The sequence below is a fragment of the Dermochelys coriacea genome, chromosome 10 (assembly GCF_009764565.3).
Source record: "Dermochelys coriacea isolate rDerCor1 chromosome 10, rDerCor1.pri.v4, whole genome shotgun sequence".
NCBI lineage: Eukaryota > Metazoa > Chordata > Testudines > Dermochelyidae > Dermochelys > Dermochelys coriacea.
This window is the reverse complement of record NC_050077.1, coordinates 77,145,691-77,166,480: the sequence shown is the minus strand read 5'-3', so window position 1 is coordinate 77,166,480 and position 20,790 is coordinate 77,145,691. Positions and strand designations below refer to the sequence as shown.

Genomic DNA, 20,790 nt, shown 5'->3' with positions numbered 1-20,790 from the left:
CTACAGTTATTCAGTTAACATAAGATCATGCTTGCAATGTTCTCTCTGTGATCTCCACTTGAAGGGCTTTGTAACTACTTTTTTAAAAAAAATATGATGCATTTAAAATTAAACCTTGACTTTTAGAGTTGGTTGAAAGTATTCAGACTTCCTTCCACTGAGGAAACAAGATCTATTCTTGTATGAAGTATCACTGGTCTTTAAAACATGGGTTTCTGAAGACCCACTTCAGCTTGTAACTAGCTAGCTGACAACAAACTTTAAGGGTAAATTTGGACAGTGTCTTATTAAAACACAAACCAGTTGTGTTATTAAAGCTTGCTGTTACCAGGAAATACCTGTTTCTCTGATCCTCTGTCTTCTGCCTAAAAGGACAAAACAAAAATGGTAAGCTCTTTGGCACATGGACCATTCTATCTTTTGTGTTTGTACAGCACCTAGCATGTGGTGGGTACCACTAGATTATATAAATCATATTTTTTGTGAGAAAGTTGTTTTTTTCCCCTCACTGTTCTGCAAGGAATCAAATATTTGAATTTACAATGCACATTTTTAAAATTAATTTTTTAATATTTTCAAGGGCTAATCCAATGATAGCATAAATTCAGATTACTGTATACAGATTAGAGATGCACCAAATGAACAGAATAAATAAAAACCAGCTAGAACCTTCCCTCCACCATGCAAACCAAACACAATTTTTATTTTTAGGTACAAAGCAGTTTAAAATTATTTTGAAATTTTAGTCTATGGTTCCTGGTTTGGGCTGGAAACTCTTTAGGGTTTTAGAGTAATTGCTGTAGATCCCTATTAGTTTCACTCCTGTTAAATTATGTAAGACTTTGCCATAAGAACAATTTGCTTTCCCAGGAACAGAATGCAACATAAACTCCGAGCTAAATTCTCCACTAAACCACATGCGAGTGGTTTTCTTTAAGGTGAATGTGGACTGTATTTTCATTGTTAGCTTAATAAATACCTCTATTACACCCCTATATGACTATACAATCATAGGTTATACAATCATAAAAATAATTTTGTGCCTAGTAATCCAATAGCAAATATTATTCTCTTCACCACACTCCCTCAATTCACAACTCCAGTGGGAGTAGCTTTATGAAACCCAGGGATATGACAAGTTAGTCGTCTTACTTAATTTGAGAGCTAATTATTTTGTAATACGGTTACAGTTTTCTTTAAGATATCTATCTTTATGTGCATAAATAGATCTGTTTGTTTTTTCTAGCTTGGCTTTTTTGATCAAAATATTTTGTATCAGTCGGTATACTCCAATGATAGTGAGTGGTATTATGTATCTTGTTAAATTATGTATTGCAGTGCCTGTGCCTACAGATCCTCTTATATGGCACCAACAACCTGAATAGTGGAACTTGACAATGACCTATGATTTACAACACCCTTCCTTTTTTTCAGGGCCCCAGATGTAGCAGCAAAACAGAGAAGATCAGATAAAAAAAGACCACCATTCTGTGCTATTGTGCAACAGTACTCCATAGTGGGAAGGCCCAAAGCCTATATATGTGACAGGTTTTTCATGTTTACTTCTGAAGACTGAATCTGTATCTGCAAGTATCCATCATGCAGAACTGAAATCCATCATTGGATTAAATACGCAAACTTTCATGAGGATAGATTACTTACCTTAATGGACACAGGAAAAAAAATTAATACAGGTGAATGCCATTTTTAATTTTTATACTCTTGGATCATAGCGTTTTAAGATCATATAATGACAGCCTCTTCAGTTTTCTCTCTTGTGAAAAATTTTTTTTTCCCTGTTTGGAAATACAAAACTGCCACAGTAATAAAATAATAAATTTAAATAAAAAACAAGATTCAGGCAGGTATTGCTGTTTCTGTACTGCACATTTACTAGCTTCTTGAACAAATCTGGATTTTAATTTTTCTATTTAATATATTCATAAAGGCACCCTATTACCTTGATAGCCAAGCACCATTAACTGCATTGGGCAAAAACTGTTGAAATCTTTTTTTGTTTGTTAAACACAATAGGGTATGAGTTAGGAAAACAATAATCCCCCCCATCCCCCTCCAAAAAAGAGCTGACAGTAGGGTGGGGTATTTTTTTGTTTTGTTTTTAAAGAAGTCTTTCTTTTGTATCAGATATATGTAACTTTAAGCAAGTTCTGCCATGTGAAGAACATCTAGGGTTCACTTGATCTCAGGACTTTTCCTCCACTGTTGGCAAAAGGTATGCCATAGCTGAAGTGTGCTTGATTTCAGACTGCAAAGTACCAGTTGCTGCTACCCATAGCACAATTCGGAAGGGAAAAACTGAATCAATAGGGTCAGCTACACAATGAACTTGCATGAATAATTGCAGATCACATCATTTAAAGATTATGCTCATATTTAGCTATAAGGATTTTTATGCTGGAGGAAGAATACAGGTTCATCCCTGGTAACTTTAGGACCATTTAAAAAGAATTTTGGATATCAAGACGTGTATCTCTGGTCAGATGTTATTTTCAAGAGTTCAGTACTTCGCGGAAAGAGGAGTATCCATGGAATCATTTGATGTTAGCATAACTGACAACCATGTTAAATCTAGGAATTAAGATCTTAAATGATGTGCTGAAAAAACAACCCAAAATGATGGCTATCTCCTTACTATTCAGAGAGATGCCTGGGGTTTCAGCCCTGATTCACAGTACCTTTAGGGAGAGTCACTCAGAAGGGGAGACTAAAACCTCAATTAGCAGTTTAGGGAATAATGTTTCTTAATTATAAAATGAAGGCTGAAAATATACTTCTGGTGTGAGTCTTTGGTTTCAGTGAGAGCATTCGACCACTTCCATGTCACCATTTACCAGAAACCACCAATCCTATTCTTTTGCAAAAACTGAAGAGCTTTATATTTTTCTTACTTTAGACTCAGTGAAGCTGGCTGGTGTCTCTAGATAAAGCTTTCCTCTTTCCTGTAATAAATGACCACTCCACATTTTCTTTAGCAAGTAGAAAACTCCAGAAACATCCATACATTAGGTAAGTGTCTGACATTTTACCTGTGTGCGCCAGGTTTGTGGTTGTTAAGAAAAAAGCTTTATCGTGAAACTGAGGTACTGTGAATGTCTCTCCCCTTTAAGGTCCAAGCAAGTGCAATAGGGCTTTCTTTGCCATAGTTGAAAGATCAAAGTTAAGGAATGTATGATGTGGCATTCACCCTACCCCTGTCCTGAAGGAGTTAATGGAGGCTAAGAAGGGGGGGCAGTTAACCAGAGAGGCCACAGCTGAAGGGAAGCAGATGGCCTATGTAATCCCCTCTCTAAACAGTGAGGGAGCCCAACTAGGGAGGAACAAGCTGCGCTGGATTTATAGAGTAAATTGGCAGCAGGGAGCAGTCTGCAGCCACTCCCTAGGTGAAGAAAGGTGTGTTTGGGGGCTATGGAGCCAAAATAGCCTACAGTTATTCCCTGGGAGAAGGAAGTTTTGCGGCTGGCAAAGCCAGAACGTTAGGAAAGGCTCTGGCAAAAGGCAGGAAGGTCCAGAATGGAACAGACCTTGGCTGTTGATTAGAAGGTCCCTGAGCTGGAACCTGGAGTAAAGGGGAAGACTCAGGTTCTCCTTCAGCCACTGGGGGGAATAGCACTAGCTGGGCAGTGAATGGGAAGACTGCCCGAGTCCATTCATAAGAAGGGACTTTGATACCCCAGAAGGGAGGACACATGCGACTTGGCCAAAGGGCTAAACCACAAGCACAGAGCATCTTGCCTTGCTGAGATCCAGGAAGAAAGGCAGGATGTGCAGCAAGAGGCAGAAAGGAGGTGCCAGATCTGGAATCAGCTAGTCCTCAGAGCAACCAGAAGGTGGTGCACTAGCCGTGAGCAGACCCTATGACAGAATGGCATAAATCAGCCGAATCATAGAGCAGCAGGAAAACTATGATTCTCCTGTACACTCCAACTACTTCAGGTTTATAAATGCCCTGCCCCTTCTGCAGCCAGCTGCTAAGAAGGCACCTCAGCCACTCCAATCATGCTAGTTAGATGAGTCAAGGAATAACCGGTTGCTGTGTTTTTACTCTGTCCCTGCCACCATAGTGATACAGGCACTTCATACTCCGGAATGAAAGTGTTCTTTGAACTGAAAGGGGCTCATGGATCTGAACATACAGAGAGACCTCAAAGCATGAGACATGAAAACTTTGATTTCTTTTTCCTTTGCTAATGGGGACTTATCAATACCAACCGGGGGGTGAGGGGGAAGGAGGAGAAAGAAGCATATACACATTATTTTTCATTGTTTAATACTGAATGTGAAAAAAGTGCAAAAATCATGAAACCACAACAGCAACTCAGACTGCATTGTAAATGACCATACCACAAGCTGCCTGCAAAGTCTCATAACTGACATCAACAAACCTTGCTTCAACATGTCTACAGTCTTTTAAACACATGCTATAGAAAACATCAATCTGTACAGAGCTGTAGCTCTCTCATCTCTCTTCTTACACGTATATATTCCCATTTTATTTGCTTTCAAATCCAAAAGTGTATATGTTTAAAGATTAATACAGTCCCTCACTTCTGAGATAAACTACCTCAAGCATATAAATACCAACTCCTACTGAATAAAACTAATAGTTACATTTTAACAAAATTCTATTTGTTAAATTCAAATTCAGCAATTATCTTATTTGTATTTAGTGGAAAAAAAATGGCAGTTTCTATGAGTAAGCTTCAACATTGTGTGCTGACTGAGGCCATGTTATCAATCCTTCCAGCTCCATGCTATCAATAAAGTAATTACACACAAAGCTGTTAAATAGGGCATGTGTCAGTATTTTATAAAACAAAAAAACAAAAAAAAACACAAACCAACCTCAGAGGAGTAGGTTATATTTGCTCTGGCTAGGAATAGAAGCATGTCAACTAAGGCCTGGATTCTGTTACCATCGTGGTTTTCAACTTTTTTTTAGGGGTTCACAACTGAAAAATTTTGAATGGAGGTGCGGATCCCTTTTGAAATCTTTGACAGTCTGCAGACCCCAGGTTAAAAGCCACTGTTCTGTGATAATGACACCCTTTCATGGATCTCTTAGACAGTCTGCAGCCCTCCAGGGGTCCATAGACCACAGGTTGAAAACCACTGTGCTAATACATCCAGATGGAGGTGGAATCTGCACAGATCAAATTGCAACAACAGAGCCCAAGTCTCTACCTCTGTTTCCTGAAAGAGTCGTTACCCGAAGGTGGCTGTCATGCAAAAAATAAAATAGATCTGTGGCTCTTTCCCAGTTTTCAGTAACACTGAAGGTGATGACATAAGGCTCATGTTAATGGGATTCAAATGGAGAATATGCTGCTTACACAGTCTGCAAGGCTTATATCCTTCTTGCATTAAACCTCCCAGTTTTCATGGCTTGAGGGAACTCATCCATTGGAATGACTTCATATTACTGTGCTTTTCCAATTCATTGTGACAAACCTAAACTCTTCAAGCAGCAGATTAAAATTCTGATTCAATCTAGAATTAAAGCACTTACATTTATGGAACAAACCTTTTCCTCTCCAAAAAACTAAAGTAACCAACAACAACATAAATACATTTCAATATAACTTATCAGATGTAGTAGGTCAATGCTGTTAAAGGACATATTAAAGAGCAGCTGGTGCTGCCTTGGAAACATTTTATTTAGAAACAATACTGATATGGTCTCTTTTTTTCTTCTTCTTCAGTACTATGGACATCTGTATAAAACAGGAACTTATAATTCATTTACTCCTTGCTGGTTTGTCCTTCACCTGATGTCCTAATTCTCTGAACAATGGAAGATAAATACAATCTAGCATCAGTAGAATCGTTTCTAAAGGAAATAGGTCTCAAAGGTTTCCATGAGGCATCAATAAATCGGGTTGATATTATGGGCCCTCTTATTTGTGGCAGGAGAATACATATTCTGCAGCTATCCTTATGTCTATTTTAAGAGAGCTTTTTTTTTTAAGTTTCAACTTCAAACCAAATATGCAGAAAACTAAAGCTGATACTTTTCAAACCTGTGTGCCTAAAATTAGATACCTAAGTTATGTTTAAGTAAATATTTTAATAAAATTCTATCAAAGTATGAAATTAAATGTCTAACTGAGCAACCATGTTTGAAAATTTTTGCCTAACTCCCATATAGGAATTTTTTAAAATCTAAAAATGCATTTATTAGATTTTTTTTAAACCCCGTTCCAGAGAGGATAGACTAAGGCAATGGAATTTTAAGCTCTTTTTTGAGCTGTAATCATTCATGAGCCCCTTATCTGTCAATGGTAGCAAAAGTATGTTTTACAGAAGCATATATGAATAATTCTGACAAATATATCTGTTATGTGATTAAGAACACAAAATAAATGTGGCATGCACACCTTGGATGCCTCTGCACTACTCAACATCGTATTTGTTTCCAGCACTAGGGCCACTGCTCCCTCTCTTCCCAGCTCAGAGAACAATCTCAGAACACACAGTGCTGAAGACACTGCATTTACACCATTGTAACTGCATAGTGCTGGAAAACGGATACAAAATTTTGCAGTGCAGACAAAGCCCTATACTTAAACCTTGAAATGCTGATAATTACTTGAAGATACCTGGTAGAGTCTCAATCTTGGTGATGAAGGCAGATCATAATATACTAGGTTTGTCTCATATGAGAAGTAGGTTAAGATATTAAACTATACGTCATCTATCTCCACTTCACATTTAAGTCAGTACTGCAAAGTAATAGTCAGGTTTTTATTAAAAAAAAAAAATCTAACTTCTACTGATACGAAAGAAACTGAGAAGCTAATGAAGGCCACACCACAATAAAATAATTGCAGTTGGATTGTAATTTGCGTTAAACACACACAAACTATGTTTAAGTAACATTGCGCTTGTGACCAAAACCAAACCACAAGAAAGGAATTCAAAGTTAAAGGCTAATAGTCTGGCACAATAGGGCTGTCTGGGTTTAACGTGCGGTTCTACTTTCAGAGCATGTCCGTATAAAAATAGCAGCTTCTTACTCTATATAGTATATCTAACTCACTGTGTCTATTCAGAGGTGTGTCTACAACAAAAACTGTGCGTGGTCTAGCCTACCGAGCTAGCTTAAATCCAGCTAGCCCAGGTAACAATAGTAGTGAAGAGAGCGCAGCATGGGCTTCCACACAGGTACTACAAGTTCAGCAGAGACCCTGGGTAGGTACTCAGCTTGCGAGTCCACACTGCACAGTCTTCACTACTGTTACGTTAACAGGCTAGCGGGATTCAAGCTAGCTCAAGGTTAGCCCTTGCTCAGTTTTTGCTGAGTAAGCATACCCAGAGTCAGATCTTATTTTAGTGTCAACGATAAATTTTTGTTACTCTTTTTGCTCCTGTTAGCACTGCAGAGGTAGTACAGCTACCAGAGAATGAGCTGGATTCTATTCTTGATTGAGCACCCAAAGAATTAACTCAGTTCTACTTGCAGGACTGAAATATGCTCCTCAGTTACACACTTGAGCAAACCCAATAAAATCAATGGCATTTCAAGTGCTGTAACTGAAGGCAGAGTGTGGCCCGAGAAAATCTATTACTGGTGATAAGAAGTCAGAAAGAACCCAGACGAGTGACTTTCAGGTTCTAGGTTGAATATACAGTTAGAAAAAAAATGCCATTTTTTCAGTCACTTGTCAGAGAAGAACCACACTTGAGCTAATCCCATTGTGCGAAGGCATTATACTGTATGGTATATGCCATCCCACTCTCCTTAGGCACTTGCAATACCTAACATCAGAACAGTACTATATACGGAGACTAGTCATTTCATATATATCACTATGTAGAGTCATTGAAGTTGGAGGGATTTTACCACTGATTTCAATGTAACTAGGATTTAGCCTATGGTTTTTATCCATTTGCCTACTGATTCTCTCTAAAAATATTGAAAATATTTCGATTTGTAAAGGCAAACCAAACATTTTCCTGAAAACAATATGACTGATGTAGTCTTATTGCTTTGCTTTATTGTGTCTGGTTTTAACTATAAAGTGACAAAGGTTACCATAAATTTTTGCTATGCATGGTTTGCTTAGAAAGAGTTTTACTTTATAGTTGTAATGGTTTAATTTTTTCTAAGATTTTACTGTTGTACATGAGCACATGAAAATGGAACTTAAAAATCAATTGCCTGTATGCCTTATTCTAATACTCTTCCAACAGCGTTATTGTGACTCATTTTGCCTGTGGTTAATACTTTGAAATCTAAACAGAAGTGCTGAATTCTTTAAGTATCCCAGTACAACGCAGTGTTCAAAAGTTGATAGAAAAATCCAGTTCAGACTCTCACTTGTGGATTAGCTCAATATAAAAATTAAAAAAAAAAAATCCTGAAAAATCTCCAGCAGAAACTTCCTGTCCTGGAGACTGAAGAAACTTGAAAAAGGTCAGTGAAAAAAGAATTTGCAATAGAGGAAGCCCTCCCTTAAAAAACTTTCACAAAATCAGGGGAAAGGATGGTGGATATATTGAGGCTTGGATTTAAAATGTGTCAGTCCAATGTTGGTGTAGTAGTGGGACAGTTCCTTTTAAAAAGACGGCAGTCAAAAATCTCTGATGAACAAGCTGATAAGCAAAGTTATATTAAAACGTCCTTTCAGAACCAATCTCCATCATTATCTTCTTCCCCATCTTCTTCTTTGTCTAGATACACAAGGGCAATTTTCTTTTCATCAGAAATCACTGACCTTTGGTCTACAAGTCTTTGCAGTTGTACACTTTTTTCAAATGCCGACTTCTCTGTTACTTGTTCACCATGAGCCTGGGAAGCATCAGGAAAAACACTTGCTTCTTTGGTACTTTCACCATCAGTGTCTTTCTGATCACTTTCAACCACAACCTGTGACTGTCTGACATCAGGCTCCTTCCTATTTGATACAGTGACTGTAGCTGCTTGTGTTCTCCCTTCCACCACAGGCACTCCCGCCACATTAGTTACATCCATTTGAAAAGTAAAAGATGTTTCCTGGGGTCCTAATTTAATATGCCTTATTGATTGGCTGCTCTCTGATGACTCTTCTGTCTGAAAATTATTGCCCGTTGTTTCAGAAATGGGTCCTTTGAAGATGATTTGCTCTGTATGAGTTTCTGTGGGACTCAATTTAATGAGCCTGATGGATCTACTGATATCTGAGTTTCCTTCACTCTCCGAAAGGCTTCCTCCTGCACTACTGATCTCTGGAGATTCAGAAATGGAGCCTTGATATATGACTTGTTCAGTAGTTTTAATTTCCTTTTGACCTGATGTAATGTGTTTTATTGACCCTTCTGAATGAAAATGGTCTCCCAATTCACTGAACTCCAGATGTTCAGAAATGGGACCCTTGTAGATGATTTGCTCCGTTGTCATAAATTCTTTGGGACCTAATTTAATATGCCTGATAGATGCATTAGTATCTGATCTATGCTCCGTGTGAGAGCTGTCTCCTGTATTGCCAAGCTCTGCTGTTTCAGAAAGAGGCCCTTCGTATGTGATTTTCTCAGCGGAATGAATCTCTTTTTGTCCTAATTTAATGCGCCTTATTGAACTTCCTGTCTGAGAAAGCTCTCCTGTGCCACTGAGCTCCACATTTCCAGAAATGGGCCCTTCAAATATTACTTGTTCTGTATGAATTTCTTTTGGACTTAATCTAATGTGCCTTACTGATCTGTTGGTATCTGTTGATCCTTCTGTATGAGAGAGATCCCCTGAACTATTGAGCTCTACAGAGTCTGAAATTGGCCCTTTGAAAATGATATCTTCAGTAATTTGCTGTGAACCTAATGTGGTATGCCTCATGGACCTATTAATATCAGTTGAAAACTCTGACTGAGCAAGGTTTTCAGGTTCATCTACCTCTACAGTTTTAGTAGTAGGCCCTTTATAAATTATTTCTTCAGTGGTTTGAATTTCCTTAGGACCCATTTTAAAAAGCTTCACAGATCTACCAATATCCAATGACCCTTCTGTCGGAACAAGGTCTCCCCTACCACCAAGTTCCAGAGTTTCAGAAATGGGTCCTTCATATATGACCTGCTCAGTTCTCCGAATTTCTGTTGGACCTATTTTAATATGCCTTAAAGATTTGTTAATATCAGTCGATACCTGTGACTGAAAGACTTCTTCCGCATTACCAAATTCTACAGCTTCTGAAACTGGACCTTCATGAATTACTTGTTCAGTGGAATGATATTCTATGCCATCATTACTTCTTACACTGGATGAGCTGTAAACCCCTTGGCTAGCCCAAGGAGTGGATTTATTACTGGATGGAGAAATGTCTGTTTCTATACTGCTTTTACCATGAGTCCGTCTTTCCAGATCTGGGTCATTACATTCATCAAAGCCCTCTTGTTTTGGGGACTTCAGTGACACCTTCTCAATCTCACTTGTGATGACTCCACCAAGCTTTGCAATATCAAACTGATCAGTGTCAAGGGTCTGGGACAGATTGACTTCAGCCACAATCGTCACCAAACCATCTTCGTTAGTTTGCTCAACTTTTTTGATGTCAACTGCCAGGCTACTGGAGTCAGCATGATTTTCTTTCGTTAATGCAGCTAGTTCCTCTTTCACGCTTTCTGGAAGACTCCCCTCCAGTTGTTCCAATGCCTCTTTCAACTGTTGTTTAGGGTCCTTGGTTTCCTTCAATAAAAGCCCCTTTATTGAGGCCTGAAATTCATGTGGTATTTTAATCTCTTTCTCAGTAACAATGGATTCTGCATGTGATGCTTCACCTTTTGGATGTTCCTCATTTAAAACATAGGCACTTGCTTCCTCTCCCACCACCTGATACGTTTGTTCTGGTGAGCTCATGCTATCATCTTTTCTTCTTTGTGTGCCCTGCAAAAATTCATCTTGCCAAGAATATTTAATAGTCGATTCTTCTTCTATGTGAATTTGCCCATACACTGAGTCCTCATCTTTTCCATGAGCCAAAGGATAATCATCTGGAGTAGATACAAAATATCTTTGTTCATCAACTGAGTCATCTGCCTCTGTTACTTCTTCCACATGGGTGAGGATCTCACTGGATTGTTTTTTCTTTTTAAAATCTTCAGCTGTTGCTGTGATGGTCTGCTCCCCCTCATCGCCATAATGCCGCTCCATGCTGGGTGAGGTATCCTCTACTTCCTCTACTTCAAATGGTGCTGAAAATTCACTCCTTTCATCAGTTGCAGATTCTAGTGGCTCCTCAACAATCTCAATATTCACAGACACTTTGCCTATACGGTCCCTTCCTTTCAGGCCAACATTTATTAGATCTTCTATCACATCTGTGGATGGAATTCCCTTAGCGTCTTCCAGAACCACTTTGCCCTCCTTGTTTAATAGACTTCCTAGATCAATTTCATCAGAAATTGATATTTCTTCTTGAACTTGAGACTGTACTACGATTTCAGTCATCTCTTTCTCATCATCATGTTTTTTCTTTTCAAGGTAGTTTACTTTTGTATGTGGAGTTGTTTCTGAACCAGAAGACTGAACAAAACTTTTAAGAATATCAGCAACAATAGTTTCTGCTATGTTTTCGGTTGACAAAGTACCCATTCTAGGGCTACTTTGGTCACTAATTCCATGTTCATTTTCCAAATTGGATTCTTTTTCTGAAACATTCACATTGAGAATTTCAACAGGTTTAATTGTCTGTTCATCTGTCTCTCTTCCTACAGATGTTTTAAAGCCTTGAAATGTTATTTCTGTGTTACTGTTCTGCAATATTTTGTCTGGAGTATACATTTCAACGCTGATGGGTATCTCAACAGCCTCCTTGCTTATTGATTCCAAGAACACATTTGTATTCCTTTTGGTTAATTCATCTTCTTTAATCTTTGCATCAGGGAGAAAAAATTCTCTCTCTCTGGCTGATTTATGTACTCTGGTTTGTTCTTCCCATGTAACATTTTTTTCCTCTTTGGCAGTGCTATCTTCCTTACTCCTGACTCCTGAAAAAATCTTTTTGTTATCATTAATAATCACGTCTTCCATTATGTGCGTTTTCTGCTCTGGTTTAACCTCAGTCTTCTTTCCAAAATTAACACTTCTTTCTGCCGTAGTGGGTTTATCATCCATTTCCTTTTTCTCCAGGACAATAATTCTTTCCTCATTGACTGGTTGCTTATTTTTTTCTTCTAACAAGCCATTTTTCCCCTCTTTAACTGGTTTGTCTCCTTTTGTTTTTTCTTTCAATATAGTACAAGTGTCATCTAGGGTTTGTTCGGATTTGGTTTGTTTAAAATTGGAATTCAGCTCATAAGATGGAAATTTAGTAAAATTATCTGGTTTTGTTCTTGTACTTTCAGAAACATCTGACCTTGTGTCAACTTTGTGGTCCTTGTTTGAACTTTGAACACTTGTCAATTCTTTTGAAAAAGAAACCGCCGAAGTAGTTGTGGCTTCTGTTCTCTTTCTTTCAGGAAATGTTTTTCGCTGAATTTTAGTGTCTTCCCAAAGACCGTATGTGGGAGTAAAGGTTTTGAACGCTCTATGGTCCTTCATAATTCTTTCATAAGTGGCATCCTTTTCAATAGTGGTTGATGGATGATATTCTGAATTAAGAATATCTTTTCTTAAAACTTTTCCACTATCTGTTGTCCGTGGTCCACCATGCCTTGTCTGAGTTGAATAAAGTGCAGAGCTGCGAATATTTGTTACTGGTGTTTTATGTCTAGTGTCAGAACTCTTGATAATCGGAAAGCTTTTCTTTTTCTTTTCTTCACGGTATGCTGAGTAACTATTAGTGTAGTCATAAGATGTATTTCTGACACCTGCAAGAAGAGTGTAGATAAGCAAAAATTAAAATACTGTCTTGTATGTAAAATATAAAAATAATCTATGTACAACAACAGTGGTATGCAATAATCTAGATATCTTAATGAAATGTTAAAATATTTATGAAGAAATAATGTCAATTCACTTTCAAGCATACCTGCAGCAGTGCAAGTAGGGTGGTACGGTATGGTAAGCCATACCAGCAAGATATTTATAGATGGTATGGCGTACCTGAAAGACACAGGCGGAGCACAACAGCCGGCAGCTCCTCTGGCGCAGCTGTACCGCCCCCTGCCCTTCCACGCAGGGTCTCCTCCGTCTGTACAGCAGCCCCGCCAGAGGACAGGGCTGGGGGCAGTACAGCCACCGCGGAGCAGCTGCCGGCGTGGGCCCCTCCGATGGCCCTATGTTCTGCTCCTTTCCCTGCTGCGGTTCCCAGGAGAGCTGATTCTCTGATTCTCAGAAACCACTCAGAGTTCATTTTTTGCTTTACACAGCTAAAAATATACTACAAGAAATTGATACTGATTCATTGGAAAAAAAATATTAAACATTGACTAAAACCTACATTTAGATGTCTAAGTGTAATGTTCGCTTTTTTACCTTGTGGTATTTTTCTCCCTTGCTGATCAATCCACGTAATCATCCATTGGCTGCTCTCCCCTTCTAGTAAAGTTCTGTAATATACACACACACACACACACACACACACACACACGTCATTAAAATGAAGAGGAAGAATAGTTATAATATACTTTAGAAGTTTGGTGGCAAAGCACCCTCACAAATGAACAGGAGGAAAAAAGAGTATTACTTCCACTTTCAAACATAGTGACCGATACTAAGGAAAATAGAGCTCTAAATAAACTGGAGAAGGTAATTATTCTCAGTAATGCACAGATAATAAAGTAAAATCATCAAGCTGAAATCAGCATAATATGTTTTGCAAAAATGGTTTGGGTAACTACTTTATGGCAATAGTTATCTTGCTAGATTTTTAGGCCGATTCATCTTTCCTCTCCATTTCTCAGCATTCTGTTCTCACTCTTTTTGGCAGTCCCTCCCCCATGTCTAAAATAACCTGCATGGTTTTAAGAAACCAGGGCTGCTGTAAGCTTTATCCCTGTTAAGGCTCCTCAGCCCAGCTGTGTGTGTTAGCTCAACAGTCATTTATCAGAAACAAACAGAATACACATTTTGTTTGGCTTCTCAATAAAGGGGTTATGCCAGAAGCAAAAAAACAGGGGAAAAAGTCACAACTATCTGTTGTTGAACATCTGCATCCCTCACTTTCACTTGCTGCCTATCCTCAGGACACCAGTACATTGCAGAGTCTGCCAAACCGCATCCCCTATCTTAGTGACAAACACAGCTGTCCTTAGGGACCAAGCCTTCAGCCGGCTTCCTTGAAAATACTAGACTGAACTTAAAACATTGCCTTAGAGAAGAAGAGCATAGAATTTTTTCACCTGGCCACCATGCCTGGGTCTATACTGTAGAGTACACCTAGTACGCACCATATAGAGAGACACTGGCCACTGCTCATCCCAATATTTTGCTCATTCTGACTGGCAGTCTGACAATCAGGCACAAACTCATCCTGTCCCTGCGTATTGTGCTACCCTGAGGCAAACATGCCCTAGGGAACAAGGGCATGCCCATTGAAATTAACAGAGCTGAGATTCAATACATTTTTAAGGAGCAATTTTCTTCCCTTAGGAATGCTGAGTTATACACATATCAAATTTTTTTTCTAAGGAAGGATGCCCACAGGGCCCTAAAGGTATTCTCTAGAATCAGCACAGATGGAAAAAAAAAAAAAACAAAAAAAAAAAAACAAACTTCTCTATCTGCCAATGTATCATCTATAAAATTCATGCAGTAAGGTTGCATCTTGTGTGCTACTAGAATTTTTAGAAATGGTGGCCAAATAAATATGGACAGGAAAATTTCGAGTAAATCCTACAACCATCTATGTGCAGATTTTTCCTATGTCATTCCAAGGCTGCTGTTTCTTCCCCTGCACTGTCAACACACTCCTATACTGCTGTGAAATAAGTTCCTCTTTCTGTTCTTTATTAACTGATGCCCGTTTCCCCCAATTATATGCCTCCCCAAAAGTTAGACCTCAACTCTGTAGTACTCTGGTGCAGCAGATTGGAAATTCTGTGGTAGCTTTATTTAAATATCAAATTGAACAATGTAATCACAGTACAGTAACCCTTCTGTTTTTTATATTCTGTTTAATTCATGTTCATAGAATCACAGTACTGGAAGGGACCTCGAGAGGTCATCTAGTCCAGTCCCCTGCACTCAAGGCAGGATTAAGTATTATGTTATACTGCCCCTTCATTCCATTTTGGAAATGCCAAATGTTTTGCACTGATAAGCTGTAACTACATCATAAAAGTCGTTGGGTTGAAGCTGGAGGTTCTTGATAGCCGAGGCTCTGAACTCCTGGAGAAGGTGGAAGAAAGTTTCATAAACACATTAGCTGGCTGTTTCTGCTAAAATAATCAGCAGTGAAATAGATAATTTTTATATTTACAATATCATCTTTAGGTTTCAGACTTAACCACCTGAAATGAATGGGACTTTTACACCTCTGCCTTTCTGCACATTCAGGAGGACAACACTACATCAGTTGACGGTTCCCTTTGTAAGGTTTTCTTTGCAACTATGTATTTGTACAGATTAAGAAAAGGGCAAGGTTAGGTCAGGGTTTGTTAACATGTGGTTGCTAACCACAAACTTTTCCCTAGTGTAGACAAGGGTTAACATACTTAAACTAGTCAAATTAGAGAGGAGGCCCAGGTCAAGCTCAACCAGTTAAATCAAAATAAAAGGTGTTACCCTGCATCTACACTTGGGGAAAGGTCGTGACTAGCTTTTCCTAATCTAGGGAAACCTCCAAAAACCAAACATCTGATCTCTTCTAGCCTGTAAGTGCAAAGAAAATTGCTCATTAGGCACTATGGATGGTGCTGCCAATGCTACAGAAAAGTTTGAAAGATCTGACAGTGCTGGCACTGAAAGTAGCAATTGTGACGATGGAAATTAGGAATGTGGATAGTATGACTAGAGATTTTGGCTGCTGTTAAAACAACAGTTGTTCAGTTGCCGGAGCAACGTATGAAGTCACTAAAAATAAGTTCCAAGAAGTACACTGTATATGGCAAATGGCAACAGCACACAGACAAGCTGGATCTGAAAACATTATTACTGAAAACATGCTATTGTGTGAAAATAAAGAGAAAACCCCAGCAAAACTGGACTGTGACTCAGTATTTCTATGGGACTTGGCTCATGATAGATTTTCACTGACTTTAATACAATGCAAATATTAAAATCATTTTTACACTTTAAGATAGTAAATTAGTCAGGAACAGCATAGTCTAGTGGATACAGCACGAGCTGAGAATCAGGAACGATCTGCTGTGTAATCTCAAACAAGTAACTTCACCTCTCGATTCTTCAGTTTCCTCTCCCTACCCTTTGTTCCTCTTATGTATTTAGACAGTAAGCTGTTTGGGACAAAGACCATCTCTTACTATGTGTTTGTACAGTTCCTAGAAGACTGGGGTTCTAATCTCAGTTGGGACCTCTATGTACTACCATAATACAAACAACAATGAAAAATGCTCCTCCAAGAAATCCTCCCTTATAAAGTAATTGTGCAGATACTTCCTTGAAGTCACACACCCTGAATGCAGAAACCCACTCCACTAACATAACATCCAAACAACTGTTCCAGCTCAGTTAGTCTCCATTACTGCTTTAGTTGTGCCTTTGTTGGTTGTTGCTAGATTTTTTTTCTTCTTTTTTTTTTTTTTCGGTGCAGGAGAATAAGAGGGGGGAAGGAGGGGATTCTTTTTGTGGTATAGTCTGTGTTCCCTGAAGCAAGAGGACAGGCATGACTACCAATAGGTTTGATGCATATTTATGCAGGAATCAATTACTGCTAACGACACTTTTTAATTGGGGTGCATGGGAGCAATCTCTCATTTGAGGCTCCCCTGATCCATGGCTTGTGTTCACTCCGATTCATTTGGGGCCATCCCTGTTTGTTCCTGCTTGTTTATTCGTGGCCTGATTCTGCAGTTGTTACTTGGGCTGAGTAGCACTTTTACTCACACAAACAGTCCCATTTCTTATGTCTAAGAAAAATTATTACCAAAAGAATCAGGAAATTAATACTGAATCTTTAACTCATCCCCCTGGTTATTACTGTCAGTATTTAAATTTATTGGGTGTTAGTGCCTAGAGGCTAACCACATTGGCGTTCCATTGTGCTAGGGCAGGGGCGGGCAAACTTTTTGGCCTGAGGGCCTCATCGGGTTCCCGAAATGGTATGGAGGACCAGTTAGGGGAGGCTATGCCTCCCCAAACAGCCAGGCATAGCCCAGCCCCTGCCCTCTATCCGATTCTCCCTGCTTCTCGACCCCTGACTGCCTCCCCGGGACTCCTGCCCCATCCAACCCGCCCTGTCCCCCGATGGCCCCCCAGGACTCCTGCCCCATCCACGCGCTCCCTGACCGCCCCTGGACCCCCTGCCCCATCCAACCCTTCCTCTCATTCCTGACTGCTCCCCTAGGACTCCTCTCCCATCCAACCACCCCTTCTCCCTGTCTTCTGACCACCCCTGGAACTCCTGCCCCATCTAACCCCCCTCCTTCCTGACTTCCCCCCCAAGACCCCTGCCCCCATTCAATCCCCGTTCCCCGCCCTCTGACTGCCCCAAGCCCTATCCACACCCCCGCGCCCTGACCACCACCCCAAACTCCCCTGCCCTCTATCCACCCCCCCGCTCCCTGCCTCCTTACTGCACTGCCTGGAGCATCAGGACAGGCAGTCGATGGAGCCAGCCATGCCACCCACGCTGCACAGAGCACTGGGTCAGGCTGCGGCTCTGCAGCTATGCTGCCGCCCACAGCATTGTGCCGGTGGCGCAGTGAGCTGAGGCTGTGGGGGAGGGGGAACAGCAGGGGAGGGGCTGGGGCTAGCCTCCTGGGCCAGGAGCTCAGGGGCCGAGCAGGAGGGTTCTGTGGGCTGGATGTGGCCATAGTTTGCTCACCTCTGTGCTAGGGGCTGTAAAAGCACATAGAACATGACAGGCTCTGCCCCAAGGATCTTACAGTCTAAAAGATAAGAGAACAGGTGGATGAGACACACAAGTGGGTTGGGACAGGAGGGAGAAGGTACCAAAAATAATAAGATGTGCACAATTGGTGATGATCTGCAGCACAAATCTTACCACAAAAATCAGTCATGTACAAAAAAGACCTCTTTGGTCATTTCTTCCAAGGGGTCTCAACTAGGGGATCAAGAACCCCAGAGAGGAGTGGGTTGCAATCAGGTCCAGGAGATCCTGACCACTCTCCTTTTCTTCAGTGCTAGATGGGAGGGGGTCCTGAAACTCCCAGGCTGTGGGGGATGGGGACATTTTTCTGTTATAACAAGGGGTGATTATCTGGAAATGGTTGTGAACCACTGACATACACCAGGCCTGTCACAGGTTGAGTAAGCCCTTTAAAGAGAGTTCAGGCTTAGTTCCACTGAGCCTGGTTTTCCTCCTAAATCATGGAATTGGAGGACAGAGATCATGAAGAAGAGCAGGTGACTGAGTGCTTGTCAGGCCCGCTTGGATATATATGAGGCAGAACACTCTCGGTAAATGAGGGAGCTGGCAGGAGCAACATGTTTGGTGGTAACAAATAACTGACAGTGGTTCCCTGCAGAGGGGGAACCAGGGAATGAATCTGGAAGAGGTTGGTGGAGGGCTCCTGAGATGGGACCAGGAAGGAGGTCTGGCTGAAGTAGGAAGTGGCCCTGGAAACAAGGAAGCAGGGTGGACTGGACTTGGTAGCAAATAGCTGCTTCAGTGTATTGGGTTTCTGAGCCTGGAGCAGAGAGAGGACTGGGTGAGTCCTGGAAGTGGCGGTGACAGGCTGTCATCCAGGAACAAAGCTGGTGAAGGGCAGAAGGGCTACAGAGCCCAGAAGTAGAGACTGGTCAGCCCCCAATGTAAGGGGAGAAGGAGCTCCTGGCAACTGAAGGGGATAATATGATGTGATGATAATGCAGACCCTAGGCAGAGGGCTATGACCCATGATGGCAAAAGGTTTGTTCACTATGCAACAATGCTCCACTGCCCAGTGCAAGATGGTTCCCAACAGTCAGTCTTCCAGTATTTTGTTCAATCTAGTTTTAAGTATCAAGCGATGAGTCTTCCACCACTTCCCTTTGGAGACTATTACACAGTCTCATCTATTTTGGCTTTTGTAGGATCTCAGCAGCACAGAACCATGTGGTGCAACACTAGAAAAATATTTATTTATTTATTTATTTCCGCCTTTACAGGTAAAGAATGGGAATGAAAATGGCCAAGTGTAGAACTTAATGCTGCCATTTCCAGAACTGGTCCCATCCATAAAACCAGGAAGGGTTGGCAGCATTAGGAAGGAAGTATATTTGGTTCCTGGGGAAGGGAGTTCCTTGCAACATGACCCTTTTGGCCAGCCAATTCAGGAGTGGCCATGACTAGCTCCAGTGGAAATACTCTCTCATTCTTACTTAGCGACGCTAGCTCTAGGAGTTGTAAAAGAAAGCAAAAAATATATACAGAGTGGGAGATACACTGACACTCTGGGACGAAGGAGAGGGAAGTAAACTAAACACCATGTGCTTAGTCCATGATGCCAACAGGACAAAATGTCTCACAGCAATCACTGAAACTTCGTAATAGAAACCTCAGAATTATAAGCATGAGTCTTTACAGGGGCCTTTGGACCTTGATGTACCTAAATGAAGGATAGGAGTGGATTTCCTCTATGAGAATGAGAAGAAGCTGACATCACATACCCCCGTTATCATAAGTACAGAGGATTACTACAGGAACTGGTTTAATAATAACAGAAGACCAGGAGTCCAGAGCAGTCTTATGCAACAGCTGGCTTGGTGGAACAGAGTTATCTTCCTTCTTCAGTGGAGTGAAGAAAGATCATCCACTGGGGTGGGGGCAATTAAATCCCCAGTGAAAGGTGGTGATTTTGTTTGTGTGAAACATGGAGTATCCAAAATAGTAATTTTTTCCCTTCCTAAGTTTTTAAAGGAACTTTCTTTACAGCAATAAGACAGAAATGCTTTTCAATAAACTGGAAGTCCCATATCTCTGGCCTCAGCCAAACATGGTTTCTTTCAACAGGAAGTTGTAAGTTTAAATGCTGAAGTCTGGTCCCGGCAAGACAGAGATGGTGACGAACAGAGGCACAGAGAATCACAAGCTATTAAAGAACATTTCACAAGTGTCTGTAGGCTAAGGCAGCAACCTCAATGGACAACAAAAACATTGCAGGCAATGCCAAGCAGTTTCCCGCTCCCTGAGGACTGCGAATCCACACACAAACAGCCAACACTATAGGTAATCATGATATGACTTCTGGAGAGGCTCCAAGATTTAATGAGTTCGCAGTTGCCTTTTACAGAGCTGCAACACTGCCTGTTCACTTACTAACCAAGCATGTGTCAAAGCACCTAGCTATCTGGGCAGAATCATGCACACCACTGTGTGAATATTAATTGTCACAGCAGCTCTGAGCCTTTTGTACCGAGACAAAGGTATTATTACCCCATTTAACAAATGCATAAATTGAGGCAGAAAGACTAGATCACTAGCCCAAAGCAACAGATGAAGTTGGGATTAGAGCTGGGATTAGATCTCAGGAGTTCCATGTCTTTTTAGTAACAGCAACTTCTGTGCTCTTTCTACTAAATAACCGTCTCTGAATTAACAAACATGTATGGATCACTTCACCCACCACTTTCTGGACAAACTCAGCTGCTTAATAGTTCACAACAACATTACACAATATTTAAGGACAGTAGTAGCAGTACTTATCAAGCAATGTTGTAACTATACATTCTGTGTGTGTCAAACATTAATACACAATATAAACAAATCTATGGATTCATAAAGATAAGATAGCAGCCTG

The 20,790-nt window shown here is 40.5% G+C and overlaps 1 protein-coding gene across 2 annotated transcripts in view; it reads right to left on the bottom strand.

Annotated features, from left to right (window-relative positions):
* Nucleotides 1-1,259: 1,259 nt before the first annotated feature.
* Nucleotides 1,260-20,790, bottom strand: part of SYNM (synemin) — a 33,009-nt gene continuing 13,478 nt past the window's right edge. Inside the window, exons 3-5 of one of the 2 annotated variants that reach the window (XR_006274946.1) lie at nt 13,403-13,476; nt 7,244-12,795; nt 1,260-7,170 (exon numbers count right to left, since the gene is read on the bottom strand). Coding sequence is in view for 1 of the 2 variants with exons in the window: in XM_038417869.2 (XP_038273797.1) it covers nt 8,645-12,795; nt 13,403-13,476 (4,225 nt within the window). In the remaining variant the exon portion in view is untranslated. Of the gene's footprint in view, nt 12,796-13,402; nt 13,477-20,790 lie in introns of both variants that reach the window. The other variant, XM_038417869.2, reaches the window with a different exon arrangement.